General features: G+C 39.9%; 2 protein-coding genes and 1 long non-coding RNA gene across 4 annotated transcripts in view; 1 reads left to right on the forward strand and 2 right to left on the reverse strand.

The window, feature by feature from the left end:
- REV3L (REV3 like, DNA directed polymerase zeta catalytic subunit) overlaps positions 1 to 24457 on the reverse strand; it is a 153383-nt gene that overhangs the window by 101275 nt on the left and 27651 nt on the right. The gene's annotated exons all lie outside the window — the stretch shown is intronic.
- Positions 19056 to 19847, forward strand: LOC142142833 (uncharacterized). Its single transcript, XR_012689347.1, has 3 exons — positions 19056 to 19354; positions 19445 to 19562; positions 19773 to 19847. It is a non-coding gene; the product is annotated as an uncharacterized LOC142142833 (long non-coding RNA).
- On the reverse strand, positions 20017 to 21779 carry LOC142142834 (uncharacterized). The gene is made up of 2 exons (XM_075200639.1): positions 21133 to 21779; positions 20017 to 20665 (listed from the first exon to the last, which is right to left on the reverse strand). Exons 1-2 carry the CDS (start codon positions 21716 to 21718, stop codon positions 20193 to 20195), a joined length of 1059 nt encoding a protein of 352 aa, XP_075056740.1. The 5' UTR covers positions 21719 to 21779; the 3' UTR covers positions 20017 to 20192.

Raw genomic sequence — 24457 nt, forward strand, 5'->3', positions numbered from 1 at the left:
TGCTTTGTCACTCCAGGGAAAGAGGGGCTGAGACACACCCATGCCTCACCCTGGTAGTACATGGACAGAGGGGAAGAACACATCCTCTACCACCGAGAACAATGTTACCAGGTGTGAAAACATGTAAGATATGTAAATCAACCTAAATTTGTTAGATGTGCAGGATTACCCCCTGCCAAACTCCTATGTGCATTAGATGTATAAAAGGCAAAACCGAAGCCCATGTAAAGCTGGGTACAAACTACAGAAAATGTATCAAAATGAGATATCTGTTTACTTTTGAAAGTCCTGATGAGCATGCCAGTTCATATGTACACATCTACACTATTTACCTGCAGATCTGTGCTCTTCATCTGTTATAACCACACTGTAAACTCGATGGAGATCTGCATACACACTTCAGAATTTGCCTGACATTGTTCCATCATTGATAGTGATTTTTAGTCCATTTAAATCAAACTATATGATGTGCTTTGGTATGCTAAAATATTATCGTGGGAGCTTACATACTAGTGCAAAATCAAACCTAACAGTCATTTATTCTGCGACTAGCAAGATAATTGGATGAAAAGCCTGTAAGGTGTACCTAGCTTTAGGTGTATATTTCAGTATTTCATGCTGTTATCTCATTACTATCCCATAGTGATGTGGAACAGTTCTTTCTTATGAAATTTATTTGTATTGAAGAAAAAAGGTTTAAAATGGATCAACGTCACCACAGTTGATGAGGTAAAATTATGTTTCAAAAAGATCATGTGTAAGTCACTTACAGCATTACATACTAATTTTGGTTAAATTCCTACAGCATCTGAATCATGTAATCCAAAAGAGACAAGCTTTGATAGTGAAATTTAGTGGGAGGTTGGGGAAGACATATTGGAGGGAAAGGCAGTAATATCTCTGGAAGGTTTAGGATTTGACCGGATGGGCTTACTTTGCCACCCAGTGTGGGGGAAGATCTTAGACAGTTTTTCTGTGTTGCTTTCTCATGTCAACAAACAAACATTACTGCCCACTCCTACTGGTGTCGTCCTGCCAGCACTCGGCGACTGCGAATGCCAACCACACAATAGTTGTGGGAAGATTGGGTTGCCACCACAGGCTTCTTCACTGCCACCTGAAACCACTTACTTCTGGGTATGTGCTGTAGACTTCGTTTCTGTGGGCTGGCTGGTATCTCCTGGCCACTTACTATGGAACAGGACTGCTGGGTAGCAGGCAGAGCGTTGACACAGAGATGCTGGATTCAACACAGGACATTCAAGGGACGGATTAGAATGTAAGCTCTTATCTGTTGGTCACAGGATACAGTAGGCACTAGACGTCAGACAGAATCTTGAAGCAGTAATATTTATTGCTCAAGGGTCCTTATTTAAGGACTGTTACACACTAGCTGGAGGTACTAATGATCATCCAAAAGTATAAATGGTATACCACTTTACATGGTCAACAGGGCTCATTTTATACAGTTTAAAGGACATAACCCTTTAACCAATCCAGGCAGACTCATGTTTCGCACTTAACATTGCTGTTAGTGGCAGAGGGAATGTACCCCCACCCCCTGTCCACGAGCTGCCATGGAGGGGGGGGGGGGGGCTCAGCCTTCTCTCCACCACTGGTGCCAGTGAGTCTAGTACAGGAAATAAAAATCTTTTAAATCTCCTACCTAAAAATACTTATAGGGACCTTGTCTGCTGCTGATGGAGCTTTCAGGGACTCAGCCTGCTGGGTCAACCAGGAGACGCTGCATCTCCTAGATTCATTTGAATCCAGGAGGGTACCCTGCAAGCCCATCCGGAAGTCACTGCAAGCTGGCTGCCGGGCAGAGATCCACTCTGCAGTGCCACCCTTGGCCACCGCTGGACTTGAGCTGCTCCTACAGCCCCCAACTAGCCTGCCAGAGAGTGGAGGAACTTCCCTAGGAACCCCCAGTTCTCTGACTCCAATGGACTGAGGCACCAGTTCCTCCATAGCCCCCTGGAAGGACCCCAAACTCAACTATATCACAACATTATAACACAATTAAATACACATTTTTATACACAAACACAGCTGGAACTTAATACCTGTTGCGTGCCCCTGATCTGCCCTACCTTGTGCAATACCCTCAAACTGGCATGGTTATACCCATTACATCACTGTCCAAGACCTTCTTCTATTTATCAGGCAATTCTTTTCATAACTCCGATTTTCTCCCAAACAGGTGCTCTTGCTCTCCTACTCTTCTTCCCCCTTTTTGTTCCTCCTCCCCATTTTTCCTTTCTCCATTTATATATACAAAATTTCGTGCAACAACATATTATAGGTATGTAATCCTTCTCAGCGTTGTATTAATTTACTGCTGTATTTTTTGTTGTATTGAGGACCACAGTGTTCTTTTATTTTTCAGGTTTTTATTGTCATTTCAAAATATTTAAAAAAATAAAGACACACTGGGAGTTAGCCCTGGTTACTTACCAGTGCTGCAGCGCCCATACATTAACAATACACATACTATACTTTACACATCTCGACAATTTTACACTCTCAGGTGCATAGGTTTAACTCATTGAATGCTGTGGCAACGGGTATTACTCTTCATGCGCACATATAAAATACATTTTTTTTTTATAAATTACACTTTTAAACATAATTTTACACATGCATGCTTAGCGCCAGTAATTTAACCCCTCATTTGCAGGAAATGTACGAGATACCAAAGACATTAGCATAAAGGGGTAGAGCTTTAGCTATAGTTAACTCCCTTAATTTCTTTGAAATAGAAGTTTAGTAATATACATTAAATTTAGAAAAACATTTAACATTTAACTGCTAAAATGGAATGCAATGAATATTCCCTATGTTATGAGTGTTTTGTCGCTATCCAATAACGACTGTCGAATCTCGATTTGTGTTTCCAACGCACAAAGATTTATTCTCAAAAAGTAGCAGTAGATATATCTTAGCAAAATAATAATAAGTACAGCCGTTACTTATCGCAGGCGCTCTGGATCCAGTGAACAGTCATTCAGTCCTGAAGTCTGTGGTCTAGGTGACTGAACTCTGGATGAGGAGCTGCTGCTTGTATGCAAACAGAGATACAGTAAAACAATGCAAAGGTGTGGCTTGCTTCTATTGGTCCAGGCATCAGGAGGGTCCAGGGGGTTGCAGATCATAGGCTAGTTTAAGCTCAGGAATCCAAAGGAGGGGGTCATCTCTCCAGGGGATCATCTCTCCAGGGGATGAGCTCTGATCTTCCCGCCAAGATTATTCATCATAATAGTACCATAATTCCTTAACATTAATAACTTGCGTATGCACTCTGCGATTCCTTCGCAGAGTGAACCGGACAGTTGCAAATGCGAAGAGGATTAGTATGATACCACACATGACTAGATTCCTTCAACGTGTACCATGTATTACTGATATGCCTATAAACTTATAATATTACATATAAATACTACTATATTTCGACATAAATGACTATGTGTTGCTACTACCATTAATGTGTACTATTTTACAAGTGTGCGTGTTTGTGTGAATGTATGTAAAAGACTAAATACTGTTGCCGCGTGTTGCAGCTGCGTATGCCCTTCCACGCCGTAGCGTACCGTACGCATCTTTTCAAACAAAGACAACCAAGTTTGCTCGATTTTAATTGAAATGACTTTATCCAATATGCTGACTTCAACAGCTAATAATAAAATCCCATCGTATGTAATGGAATGCTCCATTCTCGGCGTGCATCATCGCTGATTGGTCCACAGCAGAAACAAACGCCCATGTCTGTGTGTATAAAATGACAGAGGAACCTGTTTGGCGCCGAGGAGCGTCAGACGATGGCGAGTGAGAAAGTGACAGTGGGGGTTGCGGGTGAGGATAAGATGTCAGTGGGGGTTGCAGCTATGGAGACGGAGATAGAGTCAGAGATGGTGCTGGAAAGGCCAAAAAATGTTGGAAAAGTTAAGGTGGGGAATGGAGATACTCAAGAAGAGGAAAGAGCAAATCCAATGAGCCCAAGAGAGGTGGAGATGATGGTCAAAGTACTGGATCAGGACGACAACGACATTAAAAAAGGTCAGTAGCAGATGTAGTGTACCTGTAGTGTAGATGTAGTGTCACATAAAGCAATGTAAAATGCTAATTTATAACCTAATTTTTTTATGTCAGAACGAAGATTTAACGGTGAGAAGGCCTGTTTAGATACCACTGATACCACTAATGTTAGCAAACAAGGAAAAATTGAACAAGAAAAATATACTAAAGAAGTTCTATACGAAGGTATTTCAGTGAACATGTGTAGACATGTAAATGCTTTGGGCACATACCTGTACCGTTATAATAACCAAAATGGCGCCCGTTTTCCAAAATGTTCGGAGGTTAAGCCCGCTATTATTGCGATTTCGCCACAGGGACCAAAATATAAATATAAACTGATCTCGAGCAGTGGGAAAGGTGAGAAAATGAGAGTATTTATGTCGTAGAATATAAATTACAGATATAGACGTTAAATGATAAACATTTTTTTATTTCCTTGTTTCGTAGATAAAGAAATCAAAGGGAATAGAAACGACATCAAGACCTGTTCTACCACAAACCAGTCGCACCTTTAAAAATACCTTAAAAATAATACTCTGCAGTATTCAGCTCTCTGATTGGTATGGGCGCGCTCACTTCTCATGCGGATCTTTCTGACAGCTGTGTGTGTGTTAAAATTTTTGTACCTTTTTCTTGCAATAAAAATGTTGCTTGAACACTGTGGTTTATTCTGGGTACTTCGCAAATATAAGTTAATAAAGGTTAATATAGCTTTAATAGGTTATAAAGGTATAAAGAGTAAATATGAATACATTGCCATCATAGACGCAAAGGGTAATAACACACGTGCTTTACACAAGTGTAATGGTCTGCAGCCAGACAGGTGCAATATACATCGATACAAAACACAGTGATGTGCGGATTCCGCGCCACGTGGGACTGGGATTGACATAATAATTTACACACACGCGCGCCCCCCCCCCCCCCCCAAGGTCGAGGAATTATCGGAGGATTGTCGTGGATCTGTCGGAAGTTTATACACACTACACAGCGGAAACGAGATTGGAACGAAAATATTAAACGATACGACCAACCAAATGAGGCGAGAATCATCCATTTGGGCAGACTTTCGACCATCGTGTCACTGCACACACTGACCCGACTTTTGAACGAGCGGTCGTATGTCGGCTGTTTGAGCCGATTATTGGACGAAAACAGTGTAGTGTGTACCCAGCATTACAAACAGGGCCCTCTTCCCTTCTGTATGGAGTCCATTCCTCTTCTACTTAGCCATTGTACTTTCTGTGCTTGGAGCTATTGGAGTTTTGTTTTTACTCGTCTCGTTCTGTTTTGTTGTACCCTGTATGATCCACTGTTTGTATTATACTTTGCATTTGAACAGCACTGCGGAAACCTTGCGCCACAATAATAAATAACAACAACCATTATGTCTGATTTGCCCCTACATGCACATGGTCAGACAGATCTGGTGCACTCGAACAATATCTTCCTACAGAGATAGCCTACATGGATTAGGAAAAGAAAAAGAAGTCAAAATGCTTTGTAGAGTCTAGAATGTGTATTTTAGCAGATGCATTCACCGAGTACCAAAATGCCAGAAACAAAAGACAAATGAACACAGAGTAACACTGCTTTCAATAGCATCTGCTGCAAGGCTCACAACTAAATATGGTAAAACATGAGTGCACTGACTGCAAATCTTCTGATAGCTAGCACTAGCTGAACTATTTAAAATGCCGAGAGAAAGCAAAACTTTGTGAAAATTTATCAAAAAGCAGTGGAGTCATTGGTTGCTTATGGCTGATTAGTATACAGGTATAAAAAAAAAAAAAAAGAATTTCAAATAGTATTATTGTTCCTTTAACATTATTTATTTAAGGGACAATAAGAGGTGGTATAAAATACATGCAATTGGAAAATTAGAGAAAAGTCTGAAAACCCCGAAATCTGAGGACAATGACACAAGGCAGCTTGATATGGACCACATTGGATGTATTTATTTCTTTTTAAAGTTTGGGCCTATTATAAAACATCTACATTGTGTATTTTCCATCTAAAATTACAGCTGTACAGTAACATGTTAACTTGAGAAAACAAGTCTGAACTGTAAGTTGTAACTTTTGCATCAGTAAAATATAAATATTACTATTCCGTAAGTAACATTTGCTATGATGCACAATAAAAAATCTACTTATACCTAACAGTAAAAAATAGTTTCCTTTGTTTGCTGTCACTTCCCACATTTTAAAGCAGAAATATGACAATAGGGAAAATGGGCCCACTGAAATGCATTAGGAAATAAGGGTATTGTGGCAAGACAATATTAAGCATATAAACCCCCATTTTTACATATCCTATCACACACAGAGAAAGATGTTTTTTTTTAGTTTAAGTAGTGCCCCAAATGTAAAATTCAAGTCCATCATGAAAGCACACCTACCATAAAAGTTTTCCATAAATAGGCATTGGCTGTATTGTCAATTGCGAAGTTTTCTTTTACACACAATCCCATTTTCAAATCCTGCCCACTTATTAATGATAATGATTGCTTCAGGATAACCCCGCCCTTTCAAGCACCTGCTATGAACCTATAAATTGATTGAGCAACTTCCACTTCTGTTTTGTGTGTTTGAGAGGCATGTTTGGCATCAGTAGCGGATGAGGAATGCTGTTGCCGTATTGCCATATGGAGGAGTTTGGGGTACTTCTTGGTAAGTTAGCTCACAATTTAAAAACATATATGTATGGCCCACAAATAGGGACTATTGCTGTTTAGAGTTAGTGTCATGAACGCCCAAGCCTGTCTCAGATACAGCAATCTGAACAGCTGGCCGTGACTGGCGTTACTTTAGTTAGTTAATGAATATACCTTTTCTGCCACCACAAAGGATTTATTATGGTGTCCTTACGTTCACCAAAACCACTTAAAAGTTTCACACTTAAATCACATACATATGTAGCATGAACCTCCCTGGGCTTTGTAAGTTCACAAAGAATCACAGAGAAATACACTAGATTAAATATGTTTAATCTGAAAAATATTTCCAAGGCTTATTTACAAAAATTAATAACAAAGACATACAGAGTACTACTTATGAGGTAGACTTGCTGTGTGTGAGGGAACACAATTGAAAAGAATGAATCTTTTCAGTCTTGATAGACCCCCTCATGAAATGCACATTCTGATGTCTAAGGCAGAAGGTTTTAAACCATTTCTTGTTGGCTCTTCACCCCAGCCTTAGGAATTTAGCGGTCAATAAAGACAAATTAATTTCCCAAATGTCACAGGCCTTACGAAGTGAGCCGAGATCAGAATGTCCAGAGGCCCTTGAAGTCTCACCCCTGCTCTTTCTGCCTGCCTGAGTCTAACTTCTCTGCATACACACACTATCATCATAACCATTTATTTATATAGCGCCACTGATTCCGCAGCGCTGTACAGACAACTCATTCACATCAGTCCCTGCCCCATTGGAGATTACAGTCTAAATTCCCTAACATGCACACACACACAGAGAGAGAGTAAGAGAGACTATTGTTAATTTTGATAGCAGCCAATTAACCTACTAGTATGTTTGTTCCTTTCAGGATAACCCCACTCTTTCAAGCACCTGCTATGAACCTATAAATTAATTGAGCAACTTCCTTTCTGTTTTGTGCACTTGCTCATGATAGCAGTTTGAGCCTTTAGACATAATGCTCCCGATTTGAAATCTAATGAGTTCAAAGTATAACATGGATGAAGTTATGGTTTTTGCGACTAAAACACCAGGGAGTAAATGTATCAAACTGAGAGTTTTCCGGCGGGTTTGAAAAGTGGAGATGTTGCCTACAGCAACCAATCAGATTCTAGCTGTCATTTTGTAGAATGTACTAAATAAATGAAAGCTATAATCTGATTGGCTTTTCAAACCCGCCAGAAAACTCTCAGCTTGATACATTTACCCCCAGGTGTCCAATGACCGTGAACCCTCCATTGAGGTTATACTTGCCACTACCCTTTGGTGCCGCTCTATAAGCAAATTCTCTTCATGTGGCTGGCGAGTATCGCCAAGACAGAAGGGGTGATCATTAGTGCTAAAACTATGATCAGTATAAGCTTTAAAAGGCTTAAAAAAGTTACTGTGCACAGATTCCACAGAACATGACACCTCCCCTAATGTTAAGGTAAGGATACTTTTAAAGACACGCTTCTTCATAGGTTCAAAAACCTTGCAGACATCAGACATACATTCACATACAAATTACCCATAAAACAAATCTCACTATACACAGCACAGAAAACATAAATGTACTAAAACACATGCTACTAGAGATGGATAACACAGAGGTTAGTATTGCTGTCTCACAGCTTTAGTCTCATAGGTTCAATTTTGACCAGTGTACTACTATCTGTGTGGACTTTGTATGTTTTCCCCTTGTTTCCGTGAATTTCTTCTGAGTACTGCAGATTCACCCCAGAGTCAAAAAATATACTGATAGGTCATTAATTGGAAACGAACAGTCCTATCTGTAGGCTAATATAATATACTCAGAAAAGGTAATTTATGAAAACACAAAGCATTCAGGAACACAGATTTTCCTTTTGTGCAAAGTGTGCTAAACTGACTGCCGAACACTTTCATGGTACACACCCACATCATAGTTTTGGGGCGGCAACCAGAAAAAAAAATTGGGACTGCCTGTATTACATTTCACTTTGGGCGTCACAATACTATTACTACTATGCACTTTGAAGAAGCAAAAAGCATCCCTTTGTAAGTATAGGACTACTTTTGAGTATTTGTATCAAAAGTACCTGTAATGTTTAAGTACTTTAGCAAAAAATGTAATGATCTACAGCGCCCACTAAATGTGCCTTCTCTACTTCCTGCATATCATCAAAATAATTTTGTTGTATGTGGAGGCATAGGTATGGGCATATAAGCACCTAACCAGCACTATACAAATAATGCCCAATATCCACCATATTTACCAAGGACAGGACAGTATCGATATGAGGGAGCTGTCTCGTCATCTCGATGGGGACAACTTTGTCATGTGGGTGGAAAAGTTTGGGAGTATTCTCTCTGTTCACTGCCACCCTGCAGACCCCATCGTGACATGGCTACACCACAATGCCGCCTACCAAAATGCTGGTAGGTATGATCCATCCAGTTCCTGATATTAGAAGATACTAAGCTTTTGAACTCCATCTCCATCTCGGCCAACAATTCCACACACATCCCCATAAAATAGACAGATATGTGCTAAAAAAAAAAAAAATAGGCATTTGAGCTGCACTTTTACAACTGACCTATAGGGACTAAACCAGGAAAGAAGGGACAATAGATATTGCTTTAAGTTCCACATTAGGCAATAAAGAGTATCAGCAAATAAGCTACAAATATTCTAGCAAGTTATCCTTTCCCTTATCTTCTCCATACTGCATTGCTCTGTGTCAATGAAATAAGCCATTACAACTGGTCCTAAAACTACATGGTTTAAAAAAGGAGAAAAAAAAAAGCAAAAACCTGCAAGGGTCCAAATGTGTTTGTTCTTGTTCCCACTGGGCATGTGCTTGCCTATCATTAGTAAAACTCCCAAAGCCATCTACTGTTTTATTTACAGTACTCATACAGCCTCCTTGGCATTGAGCCTGGACATTTCCCACTATGGTCTTATCTGCCTGTCCGCCTCAACAATGCCAAATTATTATAGCTGTGTATGTGCAGGAGGTGAATGGAAAGCATAAATTGTAGAAAGATCACAAATACTTTTGAGCACTGTGCTTAATGTGAAACATTGCTGCAGGACACTCCTGTGTGGGAGCTGGGATTCTCAGAGCACGCTGGATGCTTTATCAAAAGGAAACAGACAGAGAATAACTTTGAAGTAAGTGGACACGATTTATTGTAATAAAATGTCAGAAAGGGCAGTCTTTGGCACTCAAGCTGTTAATAAAGTACACATTTCCCATGATGCTCAGCATATGGTTAACTATCAAACAACATCTGCATAACACAAAACAATGGGTGTTTCTATTTTTTTATTTTTTTTTAAACATATTTTATTAAGGAGATTTTTCAATTTTCAAAACAGTGTAAAGGTTAAGTTACATTGATCAAACAACAAGTACCTTGCAAATGAGAAGAACAATGTGAACGTTATCAATCAAAGTAAAAACATAGAAAGGGAAAGAAAAGAGAGAAAGCAGGGAACAGGGGGGAAAGGAAGAAATGTTAGTGTGGTAAGAGGGGGAAGGAAAAGGGGCACCTGACCTGGCATCTAGATGTATTACATGTATATACCATATATTGAACGTCTTCTAACGCTATATTCAATAGTTTCCATTCTAATCAGGCCTTGGTTGTTCTGAACCATAGGAGGCGGGCCAAGGATCCCAAATCGCACGAAATTTATTGGGACGATCATTGAGAATGCTTGTAATGTGTTCACAGCTATATGTCTGCCATATTCTATTTATAATTTCAGGCAGCGATGGGGATTCTGGATGTTTCCAATTTGCTGCTATTGCGCATTTAGCCGCATTAAGTATATGGCCTATGAGCGCCATTGTATATTTGTTAACATCCGGTATAGGCCTATGCAATAGTGAATATGAGGGGCAGGGGGAGGGAGTTTTACTGAGGTGACTTAATTAAATTGTGAATTTTCCGCCAGAATTCCACAAGTCTCGGACAGGACCACCAAACATGTTGGAATGAGCCTTCCTGCCCACATAGTCTCCAACATTGACTAGAGGAGTCAGGATATATGGCTTTCAAGCGGGTTGGGACCAAATACCATCTATATAAGAGCTTATACGAGTTCTCCTTGGTACGGACACAGATAGAGCTCATAGCAACTCGTGACCTGATCTTAGCCCATTCCTCTATCTCTAGCTCGACGCCAAGGTCTTCTTCCCACTTCAGCTCATAACGATCTTTGGCAGGTTGACGAAATGCCACCATGATACTGTAAAAAGTAGAGATTAACCCAGTAGGAAGGGATTTACGTCTGCAAAAAGTTTCTAAAGGTGTACGTTGGTATATAAGCTTAAGCGTTGGGATCAATTGATATAAGTGTCTCAACTGAAGGTATTGATAGAAACGGTCATGGGGAATGCCATATCGTCGTTGTAAGTCAGCAAATTTGGGGAATATCCGCATGGGCGCTATGTCAGTAATAAATCTTAGACCTTGTCGGGACCAGTGGTGAAAAGAGGAGTGTTGTTGACCTGGTGGAAAAGCTGGATTGTTCCACAGTGGGAACATAGCTTCCGAATTTTTTATTAGCTGAAACGTGCGGGTACTGTAGTCCCACATCTGGAGGGAGAAACGGGTGGTGGATAAGAGTAACGGGAGTGGTGGTCTATGTTTGATTGATACATAAAAGTAGTGTATAGGGCAGGGGTGGGCAAACCAGTCCTCAAGGGCCATATAACAGTTCATGTTTTTAGGATTTCTTTAATCATGCACAGCTGAGTTAATCTATTTGGCTGGGTCAGTAATTATCCCAGCTGTTTCTACAGACAGAAATCCTAAAAACATGAACTGTTATATGGCCCTTGAGGACTGGTTTGCCCACCCCTGGTATAGGGTGAGAGTAATTGCAAAAAGGTAGCCTCAATGTCTACCCAGTGCCTTGTGGAAGATGGAGAGTGAAATAAGACTAGCTGGGTAAAGTGTGCAGCATTATAGTATTTGGAGATGTTTGGGAGGCCGACTCCTCCTTCTGAATTTCGTCGGAAGAGCGTGCAGGCCCTTACTCGGGGTCGCTTGCCTGCCCAAACAAATCTAGTAATTTGCTTCTGGAGGGTCTGTAGCGCAAGAGAGGGTACTCGAACAGGTAGGGTTTGAAACAAATAAAGAATTCGTGGCAAGAGGTTCATTTTTACCGCCGCCATGCGGCCGAGCCAAGAGATATAAAGTTTATCCCATTTTTCAAGGTCACGCTTAAGTGAGTCTAAAAGCCTAGGGAAGTTGGCTGCATATATCTGATTATAATGGGTCGTTAAGTAAATTCCCAAGTATTTAAGTTTATCTCGCTGCCATCGGAAATTTGTTTGGTTCTTCAGGGTATCTAATAGGTGGGGAAGTAGATTAAGAGGGAGAATTTCTGATTTGTCCATGTTGATCTTGAAGTTAGACACTGCGCCCTACTCATCGAGTTCTTTTTGAAGAGATGGGATGGAGGCGAGGGGATTGGTAACTGTAAGAAGAATATCATCTGCGTACATAGATATCTTATAATCAGTCATCCCCATTTGAATTCCAGAAATTGTCGGGTTCCTGCGTATACGCGACGCCAGTGGTTCCATCGCGAGAGCGAACAGCAAGGGGGAGAGTGAGCAGCCCTGTGGATGTTTCTATTTCTATAGAACTCCCCATTATCTGTATTTAGCAGGGCCCCAACATGGACCTATAGCCAAGAGATCTGCCAATTAGCTTCAGCACTGCTCAGCTCACCATAGCAGGATAGAATTGATGCAGTGTCAAAAACTGAAAGACTTAAAGTCACTCTGTCGGCTCTCCAATGGTACAGAAAGCCAAACAACGCTGAAAGTGATGAGAAGAGGTATCCGCACTCTGCTAAACACAACAAATGGATGGCAATAAACATTAGGCTTATAAATCTATTGCAAAGTCAATTATTGCTGAAAATACTGCAGCCTCAACAGCTTACTTCAAGCAATCCAGTTACAGGTTTTTAGTCTTGCTGCATCAGCACTATTAAGTACAGCTGAAAGACTTTACTCTCAGAGCCAATATTTCGGAAATGTATTTTTGCTTTTGGAAAAGTCAATTAGAAAAAAACAAAATGTAATGAGTCTGTCTGTTTATAAGTTAAGGAACAGATGAGACTAATGTGCCATTGTTTCCCAAAATATGCGTTTGATTTAAAAAACAAAATTAGCTAAATTGAATCAGACGCATGGATGGCCTAAGGCCCAGGAACCTACAGAAAGCTTAAATTTACATGCATGTATCACCCAGATATTCTTTAAGCACAAAGCGCTTAATAAAGTACAATAAAATGTAGTGAAAAAATACTTATATGTAATAGGCAGCACCCCAATCATTCAACACCTGTCTGCAAGTGTCAGACCTAATATTTGTATGTCTTTTATTATCTGTTTTATCTTAAGTATTGTGGATGTATTTTCCATATTAAATTACACTTAATAAGTTCTAGTCTCTGTGTTCTTACGAATTCACGCGACAGTTTGGTCCAGATGCTACATAATTGAAACTGTGCAAACCTTGTGGTTTATGTGAACTCTGATTAAAAGTAAATTGTGTTAGATTAATGCTAGGGAGAACCGAAGGCTTCCTAAATAAGAGTGTCAGCTCTTGTCCGAAAAAACCTTGGTTGTGGCATTAGTATCGCAAAGCAAGTGGGTGGCATAGATAGGGAAGGATTTAATCATTTTAGACAGACCAGGTGGTTGTTTTTTGGTTAACCCTGTGTCACATATGCATATGCATATGTCACGCAGACTCAGGTGAGTGCTGTTCGTGACACTCTCCACAGATAGGTATTTTTCGTACCAGATATTAATTGGATTAGAGCCAGTAGAATGAACTTCTCTCTGTCTAATGCAAGTTAAACAATGAAAGTAAATGTATGATTGATTGCTATTGTTTAGTGCAAATATGCATCTTTTGCCCAGTGTTCATCTATATTATGTCATTCCACATGAACACAAACACAACCATGAACACATCATCAAATTTGTACAGCCACAAGATTTTGATTTAATAGTTGGAGTTGCCCACACATATAAATGAACCAATAGAACAGAACCACCAATTTGCTCACGCTGTTACTACTGCACATGACAGGTCTGCCGCAGCAACCTTCACCATGTGCCCAATCCCACATAGTGTGAACCTCAAGAAATGTTAAGTCTGTAGGCTTGTTTTTTTTCTTCCCTTAAAAAATAAATAAAATCATGCCATTACAATTAAAAAGGACATAAAGATCCGTCCCTAATATGGTCACTCTTTTTCCTTTTCCAAGGTTTGAAAAGTTTCCAGGAGTCATTGGAAATGATCACCTGAGTCCTATCATGCATTGATATTTCACCAAAAGGGCTTTCAAATAACTAACATTTTAAGCCAAAATAGAAACAGCTCTTTCACAATAGACTTTACTAAGAAACGGTATGTGGTTTAGGTATGGCTGCACTTAAAATCAATAACAGTCAATTATTCACATTCAGATGCAGTAAAAAGTAGCATTCTTAAAAGGGGTGGAGGGAAGGGTGGAGAATGGGCCAGCATCCACGATGTAATCACCACTGCCAAGAAACAGAAGATTATACCGGAAAGGGAAAGCAGAGCACAATCTCCACAGCATATCATGTAAGGACACATTTTTTAAATACCAAACACAATACACAGCTTTCCCTAAAAATAAAACGCTTGTCAGCATAATGAATAAAGTGTAAAAACTTAGAAGCTGTTTGAAACTATTTTGCCAGATAAGGTTAAATGTGAGCTAAAAAAGAAAGGGAATAAAACTCCTTAAAATGTGTACAGACAGAAAGACCTCCAGCCTAGTAACATTCCTGAACAGGGGAGTTGCTCTAAGCCAGGGTTGTGCCAATGAAAAGCTTTCAGATGAGAAGACTGCTGGGAAACTCAATATTTCTCCTCTTACTGCAAACAAAGAAGATCTGATTCAGGATTACAAAGCACACCGTAAAAAAAAAAATGGAAAACCTAAACATGCACGTTCTAAAGAAATATGAATAAACTGGCAATAATAAGTCTTCAAGTTTCACTAAAGCTGATTACTGTAAATAAACCACTACAATGTTCTGCCAGACTGTATATTTCATAAGCACAAAGAGGGTTTTATTTGTGGTTTGCATTGTTAGAGAGAAGCGGAGCAGATCATGTACAGATCCCACTGGTTATGCATGGTGATGTAGTTTGTCACAAGGAAGCTTATCTACAGATTGGCACGCACTGCACTACAGCAGAGGACTAGACGAGATGAAACGGGAAAAGAATAAACCAGCATGTCTCAGATTCAATATGATGAAACAGGACTGCAGAATGAGGCTGTTTGCATTGATTGCAGACAGAACTGACTGTAGCAATTACTTCAGAAAAAAGGACATTTTGTTATTCCACTGACCTCATTAAACACGGTTCTGAGCGTCAGAAGAGTCTAGCCAAATTATTTACTAATTAAAGCAAACAAATAGAATAATTTCTGTATTTTAAAACATAAAATCATGATTGCAAATTTTAAACAATGAAGACATGTAGCACCATTTAGACCCTCTCTGACTCAAATTATTATTCCAGAATACACAATATGATATGGTCTTGCTGTATATTTGTTTTGTATTTTGTGTGTGATAAACGACACACATTTTGTAAGATAAATTAGACGCTAAAATCCAATTTGCTACTATATCATTAACACCAAATTAAAAACGGCATCTTTGTGGTGTATTATTTTGGAAATGTTTCCATATAAATTGTAATGGATGAAAACTAGCAGGAGACATGGATACATATAGCGCATTGGAAATTTGCCTGAAAAATATGATTTTCTTTGCAGAAAACAATGCTGGCATGAATGGGAGAAAGGTGTAATCCTGCAGAATAGTTATTAGAAAAGCAGAGTAAAGTAGATATATCACTGACAGACAAGCAGCCCACACATTACACTTGTCATTCACTGGCTGCAAACAGTACATGCTACATGGGTTAAATTAATCTGCCATATGTTGCTCTGTTCCCTGGGATTCCACCACCTGCAGCCACCCAACAAGCTACTTTACATCATTTTCCTGCCCACAAGTGGTAAGGGTTTGTATAAGTGTCATGGCATGATTCAGCATTACTGCAGCTTGAAATACAACTAAGTGTTTCTATAACCATTCATGTGGGCAGACCGGCACCTAAGCCTTAGAGGTATCTCTTCCAAAGCTATACTGTAAACGTAGCCAGAACAGGTCAGTATACCACATTTTGTCTTATGAATGGGTAATAATGGAACTTAATACCTTATCCTTATATTTTAAGTAATATATATTACAGACATTGTAACAGTAAAGAGTGGTAGTCCAACCAACCACACATTTCTACTGCATACAGACAAGGTGCGACAGTCTTTACTTCTTCATGTCCAACCATTTCTACATAGAGACGATCAGTTCTGCAATCACTGTGTTGGCTGTGTATTCGTGCCATTCCAGCCATCACTAAATCTATCAATGCACCGAGTGGTTACAGAGTAGCAGCTGACCCAGACAGTGTGGTTGTGGTCGGTATGTCCCTCAATTAATGGCGCTTTCTTAGACTCAAGCTATGTTCACATCTGTGTTTCAAATTCTCCATATGGATTTAATTGAAAAAGTAACAAAGGTCATACACTTAACCCGGAAATACCATGTTATTGATGTGTCGTCTTTTCTCCACCCCATGTAAAACGCGTATTTTACTGCCGATGTACGTTTTACATGGATTCACTAAACTTCCCCCCCAAAAAAAAATTACAAAAGAAAACGTTTTGAAAGACACATGGCAGATATAAAAACTCATCAAACTGAATTATTTCGTAATTGTAGCAAAGCTAGCTTTCGAAAAGATAACTATGCTGAATGTATGCATCTAAAGCTTACAAGGTTCACAAGGGAAAAAATGAAAATAAAACAGCACTATGAGGTCTGGTTCTTTACCATGCTGGGATTTCTGACAAATGCCAAGTTATTTTTCTGCAATTGGCTGCTTTACAAGAATGCTGCCCAACCTTAACTCTAGGAGTGATTCCCACCTATTAGTTCCTGCCAGATTAAGGTCGTACATCTGCAGAGTGTTGATCCAAGAAAAAAACATTAAAATATTGAGGTATTATTATACACAGCTCTTTGACATACTCCATTTTAGAACATTAGACTTTACATTCAGCAGTTAAAACACAATTTACACTTATTTAGAACACCTAAAACAAGATCACGATATAGATTTGTTACAAAACTCCACACACCTTTATTAATATAAGCCAAGTGTCAGGTAATATGATAAAAAGTGGTGCTCACAAATTTTTGCATAATTGGCAGTTTTTTTGAAACAATTACAGAAGGAAGTAAATTAAGAAGAGGATTGTCGGACATGTGAATAGCTGGAGGCATACATCAATGTACAGTGCTAAACGGTGGCATGGTTTCCCTAGCAGAGGGGGGCACATATACACACACACACAAGAAACTAGATCAATTCATTTTCATACAAATCTTTACCAATTAACTACCTGAATTTGTCACAGGCAGCAGGAATGACAAATGAGAAGTGGACAGTAATAGGTAGTCAAATAATATTTGACGTTTGTTGTGAAATTAAAGAGACACTTATTAACAAGTTGCTGTGTTTTTGTTTAGTATATTGCATGCAACCTCCCCAATAAAATGGCACTCACAAAAGACACACTAAAGCAGCATACACCAAAATGACCATATTGCCCAAACTTTTCAACACAATGCCCCCACCACTTCAGTATATTGCTTGATGGAAAGCTCATCAATACATTGGGTTAAAACCATCACTTTTTAAATAACTGTGTGTTTATGAGGCTACCTTTCTACAATGTGATCAAGGGCCGTGTACTACTCTGGAACATTTTATTTTTATCCAACAATATTCTGGAACAGAACGGTGCTTGGTCTCCTCAGTAATCAAGCTACGATTATGAGAGCTCTTTATTTACTCATTGTTGTAGTGTGCAAGCATCATAAACTGCATAGAACTTTTTCTTTCATACAAGCTCTTTTCTGTAAGTTAGCCAGTGAAGTAATTGCACTTTTCTGGCTTAATCATCAACATCTACCTAATAGTGAGTGGATTCCCCATTTTTTCCTGAATTCATCTGGACATGGACTTGATACTGCAAATTGTTGGAAGTTGGTGGTGACCTTCCATTCTGAATAGCTTGTTCCAGTTCATCCCAAAGATGCTCAATTAAATGGAGAACAGATGACTGAAGAGCCCACTGGAAAGCTATACTTCTAGATAGTCACAGCTTTTGCCTACCACTTTAAAATGGCTAAGGATGCAGTGTGCAAGTGGATGTATAAAAAGAAGCTGCAATCGCGACTTTCTTATTGGTTCGCATTGTCATACAATCCTTCCGTAACTTCAGAGAGCTAGTTTTCGTCTGAAGAAGTGTAACGACTCATGGAGGCCTAGGAAAAAACAACCGCATGAACAAGGCTCTGGTGAGAGAAGTGCTGAGTAATACCACTTTCATACTGCCGCCCCTGCAATAGCCCGGGTTTTTGAAGCCGGATTTTTGCAGGGTCTCGGAGCGTCCCAGCTCAGAAACACCATTCATACTGCACCTCGGCCCCCCTCGGACCCGGGAATTTACCGGGTTGACCCCATTCATACTGCACAAGTCTGTGCCCTGGCAATTTGTGGGAGTCATCACCAGAGCAGTTTTCATTGGCTGAAAAACGGTGATGTCATTGAAAGGTGACTGGTTTGTTGACGCATAGATGATGCTAAAGTGGGTGGTGATTGTTTACCACATTACTTTTCATCATGGCCGACGACTCACTTTTGTGTAGCCCAGAGTTCATGTTTACTAGTATTTCTTTGATGTTTTATGCAGCAAATGAGAGTTTGCTGCAGCTGCTGACACTGTGCACTCTTGCACAGTCCCAGTTCAGGAGGAGGAAGGCGAAGTTTATGGCACAACAAAAGAAAACTCGGTGTCGGTATATGCGCAGGAGGAGAGCGTTTCTCAGGGCCAGCATCGCCTCAATTTTGAGATTCAGTGCTGCCAGTAACCGAACCATGCGTGCCAGAGAGCGTAGCCACGGAGAAGCATTCTGGTCTACTGTGGAAGCGTTGAGGAACAGCAGTGGATGCAACACTTCAGAATGTCACGTGGGACATTTAACTATGTGCTGGACCTTATTACCCCAGCACTTTCCAGGAAGGCCACTAACTTTGGGAAACCTATTCCACCATGTAGGCGCCTTTCTATTGTGTTGTGGTGGTATGCTACCCCTGGAGAATACCGGACAATCTCCTGCTTGTTTGGAGTGGGGATATCCACGGTGTGCACTCTAGTGCATGAAGTCACCACGGCATTGCTGGAAGCCCTGTATCATCGCTTCATCTCCTTACCGCAAGGTCAGCGCCTGGATGATACAATTGCAGGATTCCTGAAGCGTGGGTTTCCAGTGTGCTGGAGCCATAGACGGGACACACATCCCCATCATTGCCCCCACAGACAACCATGCAGATTACTACAACCGCAAAGGCTGGCATTCCATCATTCTGCAGGCTGTGGTTGACCACAACTATTGGTAAGCATTTTTTATGGGTTTTTTGTATGTGACTGTGCCATGTGTAATGCGTATTGTAAAACATATTTACAATACGCTGAAATATGTTAGTTTCACAGATGTTTTCATTGGGTGGCCTGGACGTTCCCATGACGCCAGAGTTCTAGCAAATTCGGACCTTTACCAAATTGCTGAGGAAAGACAAGATGGCTGGCTGTTCCCTAGAGAGGTAAATATCGGTGTAATGTTGTATGATGTATTTGTAACTGAAGCTTATATACTATTGTTTGCTATCAATATTGTATGTATTTACTGCCCCTTTTTATATACAGATGTAACACTTGCAAAATGCATTTTCACCATATAGTACCAAGTGTACTGCGTTATTTGACCAATATTTTAAACATGGTGACGTGAAACTGCATGTTTTTATTTACAGAAATCTACGTTTGTTGATGGTGTGGAGATACCGGTACACATCATTGGGGATGCTGCTTACCCTTTGAGGCGCTGGGTGATGAAGGGGTTCACTCAAACAACATCACTTGTTTGAATGTACCACACAAATGTAAATAAAAAATATATGTTTATTTCACATATTGTATTTTGTTGTGTACATATTTCCTCATATGTCTCTTCACAAAAAAATATAAAATGACACAATATAAAAGTGCTTACTTGCATGTAGGAAAAAATAAAATATATACATAAGTAGTAAACCGAAGACACAAATGTGCCCAAACAGTAAGTGCAAATTTGCTTTTCACGTTATATGAGAAGCTAACGGTGTGATTCCAGATCACACGTAACATACATGATAACAATTAACTGTGCAACATTTGACCATAAAACATGATTATTACAATTGCCTATATTGTGGCATTTCTGGTGGTGGAGTGGTTTGGAGTGGATAACCTGGTGGGTATTCTATGTTGGGGTTACCCATAGGTTGAGCATGTTGTGTATTGTGTACCGGGTTTGGAGGGTTATTGTTGCCTAACATGGGTTGCCCCTGCTGGTACATAGGATAATGTCCGTCATAATAGTAAGGACTTGGAGGAGGTGCCTGCACCCGTGAGAGGAGTCTGTCCATGAATCCCATAATACACTCACGATTTTCGCGTAACACGCGTTCCTGCATGTTCATGATTTGCATGAGGAAAGAGTCCTGCAGTTCCCGCTCATTGTCCATGTAACGCTGCAGTTGTGTATTCTCGTGTTCCCTCGTGGTGCAGTCCATCTCCCGCAGTTGATCCATCATGACAGTTGTCATTGTTTTAGTTGCTTGGTCCATTTTGTTGAGCCTTTTGCGTTTTTTTGGAACGTTGTAAACTGTACGTAGAAAAACACAGTAAAACATACATTAGAATATATAATGTGGCAGAACAAAAAAGCAGTGTTGTAAGCGGATATGTGCTTGAGGCCTCCTCCCTCTTGCTCAGTAGTTTTGCACTGCAACATATGCGTGTTAATGTTTTAATACTTTGTAGTGTATTATATTTGTCTTTTGGGCTTTTTGTCGATATAGTTCTCTTTTTAAAGTTATGTAGAAACATTGGTGTTTGGTTTTCATTTATGTTGATATACTTCTATTTTTTTGACAGATATGTTCAAACATTTTTTTTTTTTTTTTTAGTTATGTAGATATATTTATTGGTATTTGGCTTGCATTTCGGTTGATATAGTTCTCTGTTTTTGGGACTTTTGTTTATACAGTTCATTTTTTTTTTTTCAATTATGTAGATATATATGTATGTATATATGGTTGGTTATTATGTGAGATTATTAAAGATACTTACTGTTGGAGCGTAAACTGGGACCTGGCGTAGACTTTGACACCGGCACTGGTTCTGGCTGCGTTTCTTGCGAAGTCTCTGTAACGACTTGCGCAGCAGGGAATGGCTGTGAATCGTTTAATTCCTCCCAAGACATGTTGGTATCATCTGTTGTGGCAGAGCACTCCTGTTCTGGGGTGTCTTCAATAGAATCTTCTATTATTATCGTTGCGGTCTCGCTTGTCTGTCTGCTCTCTGGTGGTGTTGGTATAGCCGCATCCACATTGCTAGAAGATGACAGTGCAATTGGATTTGTCAGAGGAGAATGTCCAAAGACCATATTGCACTGGTCATAAAAGGGCCAGTCCATTCTTTCAGCGCCACTTTTGCGCCTGTTGTGGTCATGGACTTTAGTGTACTGCTTCTTCAGGGACTTCAATTTGTTCAGGACTTGTTGCTGTGTCCTCTTTATGCCACGTTGAGTGAGTATTTTGGCGATGTTGTAGTACACTGTGGCATCCTTCACAGTCCCAGTCACTTGCCTTCTAATTTCTTCCTCCCCTCTGACATTCAGCAGCTCACGCACCTCTTCCTCCATCCAGTGTGTCATTATTGCTGTAAATAAACACTGTAATAAAAGCAATTTTCTCAGTACAAAAACGCTTCTGCTTCAGCTTGATACCACCATCCACCATCTCTCCTAGAAAGCTTCTACAATGTTCCACGGGCTTCCAACGATGACATCATCCTCCAGAGACAGACAGCCAATCAGCATGTTTTCTGTGCAACCCGGGTTGAAAAACCCGGGTTGCACCATTTACAATGCAGGCAACCCGGGTCCGACCCGGGAATTACCCCTCGATAAATCCCGGGTTGAAGACCCGGGTTTTTAGACCCGGGATTTTGGACTTGTACCATTCATACTGCACCAAGACCCGGGTCGTTTCAGCTCGACCCAGGAAAAACCTGGGATTTTGGTGCAGTATGAAAGGGGTATAAATGATCACTCTACCTGGGAATGCTGCTTTAAGCTGAAGTTATCATCATGTTTCTGGAGTCACTGGAACAATGTCAGGTCTTATCTTACCTTGTGACATAGAGAACAACATAATACTGAGCATACTGTACAAAAAAAATATAAAAGAAAATTGATAGTTAAAATAGGTCTAGAATTTTAAAGAAAGGGTTCTCTTCAAGAACAATAGGTAACTAGATAGCAATAAGTGAGGGGATTTGATCTCCATGTGTTTGCGCAGGTTTCCTCCGGGTGCTCTGGTTTCCTCCCACACTCAAAAACATACTGGTAGGTTAATTGGCTACTATCAAACTGACCCTAGTTGTCTATGTGCATGTTAGAGAATTTAGACTAAGCTCCAATGGAGCAGGGACTGATGTGAGTGAGTTCTTTCTACAGCTCTATATAAATAGCTGCTGATGATGCTGATGATGAAGTGTGATTGTTTGGAGTCTCCCACCGACACAAAAACATTACTTGACAAAAGTGTAAAATATACTTTTTGAACCAGAAAAATAAACAGCAGTAATAAACAATTGTGAAGTCAACCGTGGCAAATGGCAGACAAATAAAAGACAAGAAATTGGACTTCACAAAATTTAGAAAAACAGATATCGTATGTCAGCCTGGAAAGTAATGGAAAAATACAGTGGAAATGTATAAACCAATCCAGAGTGAAGGGCAGTTACCACTTATCCTACATTTGAAAGAAGACATAAATAGCACTAGCTTGTCAAAAACAAAAACATTAATTTAAGAGCACAATTTTCATAGTTAAGAAAGATAAAGATGTTAATTCTTTAAAGCTGAACTAGTTTTAAGCTGTGACAGAACGGTGGTTTTGAGACTGTTATAAAAGTAGTTTATTCCCTTTAGAAGGTATTTGTGCTACTTTTGTATCTGCTATAGAAAAATATAATGCAATTATGTATACTGCTATATTGTCTTAAGCTTTTCCTTTCAGTGACTGTATTTTGTTTAAAAGGTATAATGACATATCTGGAAAATGTTTAGTCTCTTCAGCTGCATAGGCTTGCACTCAGCTTCCAAATACATCCACCCCATATGGCGCACACACTCAAGAGCTAGCAGATAGTTACATACAAAACTGTGTGCAAGAACAGGTTCTCTACAAAATGAAACAGCCATTGCGCAGCATACATTAATAGCAACAGGATACCTGCCAATAATACAAAGCTTCTCTGCCTGGTGCCAATGCTCTTAGGACTCATATTCACAGGCACATTCCTTGTGCCTATGTGTTCATTCTGCCACATGGTGAACAAAGCATAAACTGGGTGGCATGTATTATTGATCCCTGTGGGGAACATGTCCACAGTAAACACGCTGGACAGACCAGGTTACCAAGATAAAAGGACATGCCACACCATTCACTAAAAATGCTTGCGTGTACTGTGGATGTGATCTACTTAGAGATCAACAATCTTTAGTATTGACACAGAACTTGTACAAAAAAATTAAAGTTTATAAACGTTTCACACTGCACTTTGCCTTTACTACTATTTTATGCAAGAAGGTAAATGGTTGATAGCATTGTAGACAGCACGGTGGCTTAGTGAATAGCACTTCTGCCTGACAGCACTGGGGTCACGAGTTTGATTGGCAACCAAAGCCTTATCTGTGTGGAGTTTGTATGTTCTCCTTGGGTTTGCAGGGATTTCCTTCAGGTGCTCCGGTTTACTCCTACACTCTAGAAACATACTGGGAGATTAATTGGTTGCTATCAAATTGATCCTAGTCTGTATCTGAGTGTGTGTGTGTGTGTGTGTTAGCTCCAGAGGAGCGGGGACTGATGTGAGTGACAAATATGTTCTGTACAGCGCTACGGAATTAGTGTTTCTATATAAATAAATGGCGATTGTGATGAAGTAGTATTATACTGTGATATTGTGACTTATTTTTTTCGTTTTAAGACACGCGTTTTTGCTTGAGGAGGAAGACAGGGGATATACCTGAAATGTAAAACGCAAATAAACGATAAGTTACACAATTTCTGGGGTTGCAGAATAATAAGAGCTTTAACAAACATGTGACCAAGACAATGGAATCCCATCTTCTCACCAATTTTGATGATTGGAAGGACGCCTTACCCTCTTCTGGGCTGTTTCCTGTCTTAACAATGATAGCTACCACCGCTAAACAGTTAATCTTAAGGCAATGGACATCCCCAGTCCCACCACTCGTAGGTACATTGAAAGCCACCGTTGAAAAGGGAGTTGAACAATTCAACCAAAAATGGCGATTATATATTGACTCTATAGACGTTCCTGTCCAAAATATCATGAAGATTTTTGGGTCTACCAAGTAGCAATT

This window comes from Mixophyes fleayi, chromosome 3 (genome assembly GCF_038048845.1).
Source record: "Mixophyes fleayi isolate aMixFle1 chromosome 3, aMixFle1.hap1, whole genome shotgun sequence".
Classification (NCBI taxonomy): Eukaryota; Metazoa; Chordata; class Amphibia; order Anura; family Limnodynastidae; genus Mixophyes; species Mixophyes fleayi.

What these genes read in the sequence shown, in the direction of transcription:
- LOC142142834 (XM_075200639.1), bottom strand. Translation starts at nt 21,718, where the DNA reads ATGACACACTGGATGGAGGAAGAGGTGCGTGAGCTGCTGAATGTCAGA. An exon ending in TCCCAGTTTACGCTCCAACA is followed by an intron (nt 20,666 to 21,132) that starts GTAAGTATCTTT and finishes TTCTACGTACAG; the next exon opens with TTTACAACGTTCCAAAAAAA.